This window comes from Motacilla alba, chromosome 4A (genome assembly GCF_015832195.1).
Source record: "Motacilla alba alba isolate MOTALB_02 chromosome 4A, Motacilla_alba_V1.0_pri, whole genome shotgun sequence".
Taxonomy (NCBI): Eukaryota; Metazoa; Chordata; class Aves; order Passeriformes; family Motacillidae; genus Motacilla; species Motacilla alba.
In genome coordinates this window covers 14,657,500-14,666,457 of record NC_052045.1, presented here as the reverse complement: position 1 = coordinate 14,666,457, position 8,958 = coordinate 14,657,500, and the positions used below count along the sequence as shown (strand labels likewise).

General features: G+C 63.9%; 1 protein-coding gene across 1 annotated transcript; it reads left to right on the top strand.

Annotated features, from left to right (window-relative positions):
* The first annotated feature begins 3,664 nt into the window (after positions 1-3,664).
* LOC119712933 (tumor necrosis factor ligand superfamily member 10-like) lies at positions 3,665-8,758 on the top strand. Its single transcript, XM_038164828.1, has 5 exons — positions 3,665-4,011; positions 5,998-6,144; positions 6,411-6,447; positions 6,949-7,056; positions 7,292-8,758. Exons 1-5 carry the CDS (start codon positions 3,736-3,738, stop codon positions 7,723-7,725), a joined length of 1,002 nt encoding a protein of 333 aa, XP_038020756.1. The 5' UTR covers positions 3,665-3,735; the 3' UTR covers positions 7,726-8,758.
* The last annotated feature ends 200 nt before the right edge of the window (positions 8,759-8,958 follow it).

The window sequence follows — 8,958 nt, the reverse complement described above, 5'->3', positions numbered from 1 at the left end:
CCCCTCCACGCCTCTCCTTTCCCTCTCCCTCCTCTCCTCTCCCTTGCTCCCCTCCTCCTCTGTTCCTCCTTCCCCTCCGTCCCTCTCCCCTTTCCAGGACTTCCAAACCCAACACACAGAACCCCCCAAGGCGCTGCCTCCTCCCGCCCCTCCCGTCCCTCCTCTATCTGTCACGGTGTAAAACCCCCAAATCCCAGCTCGGGGGCACCGGGGGGATGGCCTCACCCTGTCCCCTCTCCTCAGGATCCCACCTCAGCCACAAAAACTGGGGCTTTAACCATTTCCTGGAGCAGCCCTTCCAGCTCCCGGCAGGGCTGTGGCAAGGACGGGACATGGCTGGGTCGCTGCTTCTGCAGGAGATTCACCTGGGAATGTTCCAGGCGGGATCGGGACAATGTTTTTCTCCTTCCCCAGGAGGCTGGGCAGCTTGGGAAGTGCTGGGGGCTTTGTGGCAGGAGAAAAAAAAAATCCCATGGGGCGGTTCGCCGGGAGGACATCAAGAGGAGGAATGGGGACACAGGTGTCGCCAGGCAGGAGCCCACGCAGCCATCCCAATCCCACTAGAGGGAGCGAGGAGATCAGCTGTGCCAGGAGCCGCTGGGACCGGGGAGCGCAGCCCAGGGAAGGAGCTCAGCAGAACCTGCCTCTCATTGCCTGTCATTGTGTCTGTCATTGCCTGTCACTGCCTGTCATTGCCTGTCATCCATCGCCGGAGCGCGGGGACGCTCCTAGCCGGGGCCTGGATGTCTCGGGAGCTGCTGTCTCGCCTTGGGATGTTCCAGAGGCTGCTGCTCCTCATCCCTCCTGGGAAAGCTCGCGGGTCCAGGGTTTTATGGGGCTCCTCCATCCATCCCTTCCCTGCCAAACTCCCGCCAGCAGCGCAGAGAGCGCCCCTGGCTCCCCACAGAGCCTTTGTGCTCCTCTTTTCCCTCTCTATCTACACCTTGGCTCCCAAACCTCCACCAGCCAGAGGCCAGGAAGGGCTGTGAGGATCAGCTTGTGCCTGTCCAAGCCAATGTCCTGTTCCACTTGGGTGACCACCCATCCCTCCATCCCTCCAGCTGGCACGTGTGAGGCTGGAGCAGCTCTGGAGCAGCTCTGATGCCACCAGGCAGGGAATGTCTCCACCTACTCTGTGATAACAGGGACAAACAAGCGCTGGCCCCAGCCCACGGGCAGGAGACAGCCAGGGAAGGGCTGGGGTGCTCCCAGGGTTGGAGGGAGGAGGTTGGACGCCTGACCCTCCCACTAGAAGCACAGTGTGATGAGGAAGAGTTTTTCCCAAAAAACATCTCAGCACAGGAACTAATGGGTTCCAGTGAAAGACAAACGTCTGAGGGCACATTCCAGGGAGGTTACAGCAGCTCCTGAGCCGCACGCGATGACTTCACATCGCAGGGGCTGCTGTTTCCTGAGGGAGGACCGTGTGGTCAGCCCTGTTCGGAGTCATCAGCGGCCAGAGCCAGCGCCGGGCTGGGCTTGGCTGAAAGGAGCAGCGCGGGGAGCTGAGAGCCTCCCGGGAGGAGCATCCTGCACTGACCCAGCTCAGCGGGTCTGTCTTGGCCATCCCAGGAAACGTGGAAAACAACTAAAATTGCACGTTCCACCATCGTGCCTGAAGCAAACTGAAGCGAATCCAAGGGACAGGCAGGGAAATCCCAGATGCAGCTCCATGTCCGTGTCAGCATCTCCTGCTGAGTTTCCCCCATCCTAGCCTCACTGAGAGCACTGCGAAACCCCAACAAGCCCCTCTCCTGTTCCCCTGCACTTGCTCTGCACTGAGGGAACAGATTTCCAGGCTCTGCCTGACCCAGCTCTCCCAGTGCACAGACCAGGAAACATTAGAAGTGAAAAACAACTCCTCAGCCAGGATTGAGGCATGCTTTTCCCCCTGGCTCCCACCCAATTTTCTCTGCACAGCTCCAGTTCTGGTCCTGCCCTGACTCACAGACAAAACTTCTCTCTCCAAGAGGGCAGCCCCAGGCTCCAGGGTTCTGATTGCTCCTGGTTTCCCTCTGCTCCTCAGCAGAGCTCAGCAATGCCCCTGTCCCACCCCACACAGCAGCACAGAGAGCAGTGGTCCCATGTTCCTTCAGCACAAATATCCATGCCCCAAATGGCAAATCATAGAATCGTGGAATGGTTTGGCTTGGAAGGGATCTAAACCCGATCCCATTCCACCCCCTGCCATGGACAGGGACACCTCCCACTAGACCAGGCTGGCAGCTGTTCCCCAGATGTGCCCTTTGCAGCTCCTCCCCCCTCACCTGGCTCAGCAGGTCCTGAGCCCTTTTCCTGAGAACAACCAGGAGGGTTGAGTTGTCACAGGATCTTTTTAGACATAATTAGTCACCTCCCTCCCTTCAGATCAGCCTCCTTCCCAAACTCCAAGGAAGACATCTCGCCTGGGGAAAGATCTCCGTGCCAGGGCAGGAATGGGGAGCTGGCACTGGGTAGACACTGAGCTGTCAGAGAGGCAGGGAAATCAGTCCTGAGCCTGGCAGAGGCTTTGGGGTGGAGATCCCCTGCTCTGAGCCCCAGGGGCTCAGAGGAGCCCTGCCTTCATGGTTCCTCTGGGGACACTGCAGGGTCGGATGTCCTGGGGAGGGGACAGCCCACCGGGCAGCCATCTCCATGGTGGCCTGGGGGCTGCTGAGCTGGCTGAGTCTGGGCTGAGGCACCCACCCTCCCCGGGGCCCAGCAGGACAGGAGAGAGCGGTTCTGCAGGGGAACCAGTGCCCCTGTGCTTTCTCAGGTCTCACTTTCATTTCACAGGTAACTCACCTGGAGCCACAGACTCACCTGAGCATGGAGCCACCACGGCAGCACCAGGGAACAGCAGCTTGTCCCACCTTTCTGCTTCCAACCTGCTCCACGTTTCTATTGCGGAGCAATGGGAATGTGACCCAGCAGCAGGACAGAGCCTGGGGCTCAGCAGGGATGGGCAGCCCTGTGCCCAGTCCAGGAGGGGAGGGTGGGCACGGCCCCCCCAGCAAGGCCTCCAGGAGATGCTCAGCAGCTCTTGCCCCCCGTCCTGCAAACCTGCACTTCTCTGAGCCTTTGCTGGTGCCAGAGCTGACCTGAGGCCCATCACCTAAACCCAGCTCAGGTCGTGTCCCTCCATCCCTGAGACCCTCTTTCTCAGCCCAGGGACACTGGGGTCTTCTCGCCTGGGGTCACCCCAGCAGCTCCCACACTGTCCTGTGATGGTGGCGTGAAGCACATTCATAAATCATGGAATGCCTTGGGTGGGAAGGGACCTTAAAACTCACCCAGTGCCACCCCCTGCCACGGCAGGGACACCTTCCACTGTCCCAGGCTGCTCCAAGCCCCAGTGTCCAGCCTGGCCTTGGGCACTGCCAGGGATCCAGGGGCAGCCCCAGCTGCTCTGGGCACCCTGTGCCAGGCCTGCCCACCCTGCCAGGGGAGAACATGCTCCCAACATCCCATCCATCCCTGCCCTCTGGCAGTGGGAGCCATTCCCTGTGTCCTGTCTCTGGACCCGTGAAGTGACACTCTGGGACTCTCTGGGGACACGCACCGTCCCCGCGGCCCCGCTGCCTCCCGAGCCGCACCCCGGGGCCACCATCGCACGCGGTATCCCCTCGGCGGCCACCAGAGACCCCGCCCCTTCGGTCACGGGCCACCCCCCCCTTCCCCGCCCCCCGCCCCGCCCCCGCCCGCCCGTCCCGCCGCGCTCGGGCCCGGGGCAGCGGGACCGGACCGGGCCGGGCCATGGCCCCGCACCCGCCCAGCGCCGGGCAGTACCTGCGCTCCGACAGCGGCGGCTCCGACACGCCTATGCTGCCCAAGGGTCCCGCTGCCGGGCCCGCTCCCGGTGACTGTCCCGGTGCCGGTGCCGGTCCGGACGGCGGCCCCGGTGCGGCGCGGGGGCAGCGGCGGCGGCGGTGCGGGCCGCTGTGGGGCAGCGTGGCCGTCATGGCTATCCTGGCGCTGCAGATCGCCTCCACCACCGGCCTCTTCGTCTACTTCACCATGGCCATCTCCAAGGTGAGCTTTGTCCCGAGACCGGAGCGGGGCTGCGGCCCCGGGAGTCCCGGCGGCTGCGGGAGGGCTCTGCCCGCTCCCGCCCCTCGCCTCTGCCCGCCGGGCACGGCAGCGACCGGCGCGGCCTCGCCGCGGGTCCAGGCGCGGGCTGCGGGGTGGACACTGCCCCGGTTCCCCAGGGAGCCGCGGGTCCAGATGTGGATTGGGGGGTGGACACTGCCCCGGCTCCCCAGGGAGCCGCGGGTCCAGATGTGGATTGGGGGGTGGACACTGCCCCGGCTCCCCAGGGAGCCGCGGATCCAGATGTGGATTGGGGGATGGACACTGCCCCGGCTCCCCAGGGAGCCGCGGGTCCAGATGTGGATTGGGGGGTGGACGTTGCCCGAGCTCCGCCCGGAGCTGCCGATCCAGCTGTGCCGGCGTGGGCGGAGGGGTGGACACTGTAGCCGATCCAGATGTGGAGAGACGGCGCCTTTGTCCTGGGTCCCGCCTGGAGCTGAGATTTGCACTGGGAGAGGGGGGCTCTGCCCTGGGATCCCATCGAGTCTCCAGCCGCAGATGGGGGTGTGGGGGGTCTTCCCTGGCCTCCAGGCCCCACTGACCCCTGGTTCTGGTTTCATCTCTCCCTCCTCCCATTCCCATCTCCCCCACACACCAGGACCCCCAAATCCTCCTCACCCCCTTTGTGAGATGCTGGGACCCCCATTCCAGCAGCTCTTTGCTTGCTCCAGTGCAACCCCGCCAACTGTGCTGGGATCCCGCCATTCCCACCTCCCACGGGGTGAGTCGGGCAAAACCACTCCCAAACTTGGCCGTGACGGGTCTGATCCTTTCAACAGCCTCGCCAGCCCCTCCCCTCAGCTGCTGATTCCGACCCACAACAACCCCTCAGCAGAGAGGGGGGAACGCCAGTCAGGAGATCCATGGGTAGAGGGAAATCGGAGGCTGGCAGCAGCTCCGTGGAAGCCGCCCTCATCCCTGAGGGTGCGGCAAGGGAAAAAAAAAAAAGGGTCCTGCAGTGCCAGACATTCCACAAACCAGAGACGGGGAAGAAGGAAAAGCCCTGCCACGGATGCAGGGGGAGTAAACAGCCTGTCTGGATCCAGCGGAGCATCCTTCAGAGTGGGCTCCAGCCCTCCTACGGGCTTTGTCTCCATCCCTGGGTCACATGAGGTCTCGCTGTGAGGGATTTACATGAAAGGCGGGGAGAGGAGGGGAATGGGGAGACACAGCCCCAGGGAGGAGGCGGAGGGAGGAGAAAACCACTGTAGTGGAACAATTTGGACTAATTTCAGCGGCCGGTCGCTGGATCTGTGCTGGAAGCAGGGAGTCAGTCTCCTGGAGCCCCTTTAGGCCCTGGAAGGGGCTCTGAGCTCTCCCTGGAGCCTTCTCCAGGTGACCACCCCCAGCTCTCCCAGACGGGGTCCAGGGCAGAGGGGCTCCCGCCTTGGGAACGTCTCAGTGGTTTTCTCTGGAGCCGCTCCGCAGCTGGCCGTGCCGGGCTGGCCCCGGTTCCGCGGCGGGCGCACGCCGCAGCCAGCCCGGAGCAGCTGCGCGGGCGGCCCTGCCCGGACACGCTCCCGCCGCGGGCGCTCCGAGGGAGCAGCCCCATCCCGGGGGGATTCGCTGCCTCGACAGCACCCGCCGCTGCCGCCTGGGCGGGCAGGTGTGTGCAGGAACAGCCTGCGAGCCCTCCCGCGGGGAATGGCCAGGGGCAGGGCCGGCCGGGGGACCAGGAGGGCAGAGATGAACCCGGATCCTTTCAATCTGACCTCACAGCGCTGTGCTATGAGGATACAGAGGCTGAACTGATCCCAATATCCTGGTTGTTCTCTGAGCGCCCAGGTGCTGGAGGAGCCGGGCTGAAGGCAGCTGCCCCCTGCTCACACCCCGGCAGGATCCTGGCTGCTCGCTCGCTTTGTCCCAGTTTGCCATCACGCTCTGTTTGTCAGTCTGTCAGTTTGCCATCACGCTCTGTTTCCATCCCAGCTGAAATCCCAGGCTCCGGGCAGCGCAGAGGAGCTGCGGTGTCTGCAGGTGCTCAATCAGCAGCCCGAGGGCTCCAGCCTGGAGAAACTGAGCAGCAGCCAGGGCTGCCTCAAGCTGGCCAGCACCATCAAAGCCTATGTGGCCACGGTGAGCCCGGGACCAGGGGCAGATGGGAGAGCTCCTGGTTGTCCCCGTGCCTCAGTTCCTCCATCCGCCTCACCAGAGCAGTGGGAGGGGGGAATAGCCAGGATGGTTCAAGATGGGAGTGGGACTCAAGCCCTTCACAGCAAGGATGTGGTGGGGCCCAGAGACACCATGACAGGGAAGGTGATGGAGGCTTGGAGTAGGAGCTCAGGCATGGGGACCCCCCGTGTCACCTTTAACCAGGGCACTTTCTCTTCTCTGTGGCACAGGTGACCGAGAACATCATCCGCAGGAGCGCCGTGAAGGGTGAGTCCCTCCTGGGCCAAAGCCTGACCCATGGAAGCTGTGACCCATGGAAGCTGTGACCCATGGAAGCTGTGACCCATGGGAGCTGTGATCCAGGGAGCTGTGACCCATGGGAGCTGTGACCCACGGGAGCTGTGATCCAGGGACCTGTGACCCACAGGAGCTGTGATCCAGGGAGGCCAGCAGGGGGTAGGAGGGCAGTCACTCCTGAGGCAAACTCCAGTGCTGTAAACTGTGGCAGGAGAGGGGAGAGCCAGGATTATCCCTTGCCCTGACAGGCACACATTCCGGGAACGGGCTGGGGGACAGCCCTGTCCGTTTGTCCGGAGGCTGGGGAAGCAGGGCCGTGGCACTCACAGATGAGTTGGTTGATGATTGACAAGACGTTTCCATCCCTCAATAACCTTTTGCTCTGGTGGGTCAGTGGGGCATTCCCTGCCCTGCTGGCATGGGGCCAGGTGGCCCCACACTGTTCTTAGAGCATCTGTCCCTTTCCTGCAGAGGCCTGGCGGAGCTACTTCAACACCTCAGAGGGGCAACTTCCTCCCAAAATAGCTGGGAAACCCTCCGCACATCTCACCCTCCGCCCACAGAGCCTGGCTCAGGATGGTGAGTTGGGGAACCTCTCTGGGCACTGCTGGCTCTCCAAGATGGGAACGGGACAGATCAAAGGGCAGGGGACCAGGATGGTTGGGTGGCTGATGGGGAGAGGTGTCTCCTGTTCACTCAAGACCACCGAGCTCCACCCCTCCAAGGTGGGTGACCGGGAAGGAGTCAGAGCCCCCCCCTCCCCTCCGTGTGACCGTGCCAGGTCGCTCCTCTCAGTGACTCTCCCTTCCTGCAGGACGCTCCCAGCGCTCCGGGAATCTCTCCCAGTCGTGCCGCCACGCCATCACGCACTGGGGGCACAGCAGCCTCCTGTCCCATGTGCAGAACATGACGTACCGGGCCGGGCGGCTGCGCGTGGAGCAGCCGGGCAAGTACTACGTGTACTCGCAGATCTACTTCCGCTACCGCGGCGCCGGCCGCGACTCGGGCCCCCAGCTCGTGCAGTGCATCCAGTGGCAGCCGGCCCACAGCCCGCCCGTGCTGCTGCTCAAGGGCGTGGGCACCAAGTGCTGGGCGCCCGAGGCTGACTACGGGCTCCACGCGCTCTACCAGGGGGGACTCTTCGAGCTCAAGGCCGGTGACGAGCTCTTCGTCTCCGTCTCCTCCCTGGCCATCGACTCCAGTGACGCAGCAGCCAGTTACTTCGGGGCCTTCCGGCTCGACCTGTGACACCCGCTCCGCTCCCACCTGGCCCCTGGACAGCGGCCAACGGCCCGCGGTGGCGCAGGGTTCTTATGGCTGCGTTGTCCCTTGTGGTGAGGGATGAGCCGAGAAGGCAGGGGTGGCTGCCTGCGGGGCCCTGCTGTGCTCTGTGCCACCCTCCACGAGGGAGGCAGCCGTGAACCAGGAAGGGTCTCCGAGAGCCTACAGGGGACATGCACAAGGAGGGACATCCTAGCCCTGGTGGCACAGCACCTCCCAACGGCTCCCTGCAGCAGGAAAGGCACCAGGGCCACATCTGCCACTGCAAGACAAAGTGTCCCCATGGCAGGGTGACACCCATGAGGCTGATGCCACCTTGGGCAGGGCTGTGGGTGCCAGGACCTGAGGCTGGAAGCACCCCGGGGCACAGGGCTGGCACCCCTAGGGCACACCTTGTGGGGATGGGGCAGGTCCAGCGTTGGCCTCTGGAAGGGAACGAAGGAGTTTCAGTTTGGGAGATGAAAGCCTGGGGCAGCGGCAGCGATGGTTGCAAGGAGGGCAAAGGGCAGGACCGTGACACCGCAGCAGTCGCCAGTCCTGGCACCGCTCCCGGCACGTGGCGCTGGGGCACGTGGTGACCGAGCCAGGCTGCACAGGACCAGGAGCTCAGCACGGCTGCTGACCCAGCACCACTTCCCGAGTGGATTTTGTTCCCCCAGCCCTCATGGACAGCACAGTCCCCGCTTCCTCACACCTCCAGCCCTGGCAGTCCCTGCAGGATTGCAGCCCTGGGTGAGCCCAGTGGTCACAGCAAGACCTTGGAGGGACCAAAGCAGCCCTGGGGTGATGGAGGCCACCCCAGAGGCCAAAGGTGGTTCAGGCCGGGCAGAGCAGGGCCCAGCTGGCTCAGCCCATGGACACCGGTGGGCACAGCCCCCTTTCCAACTTCCCCTGTACTCTCTGTATCCCACTAAGACTGGGGGATTCACACAGTGGCAGTGTGAGCCGCCACAGGCATGGGGCTCCCAGGGAGGACAGAATAAAGCCTTGTGCTCCAGCACGGGTCTGGCCCCTTTGCACCCAGGGCACAGCCCGGAGAGGATGGACCCAGAGCCAGGTGGAGCAGGGCTGGGGCGCTGCCAGAGCTCCAGACAGAGCAGAGTCTCCTGCTCATCCTGCACCCACAGCACCTCCAGGGACTCTGCACCTGCCAGCCCCCACAGACACCTGAGGCAGTCCCAAGGGGAAGTGTTCCTGCTT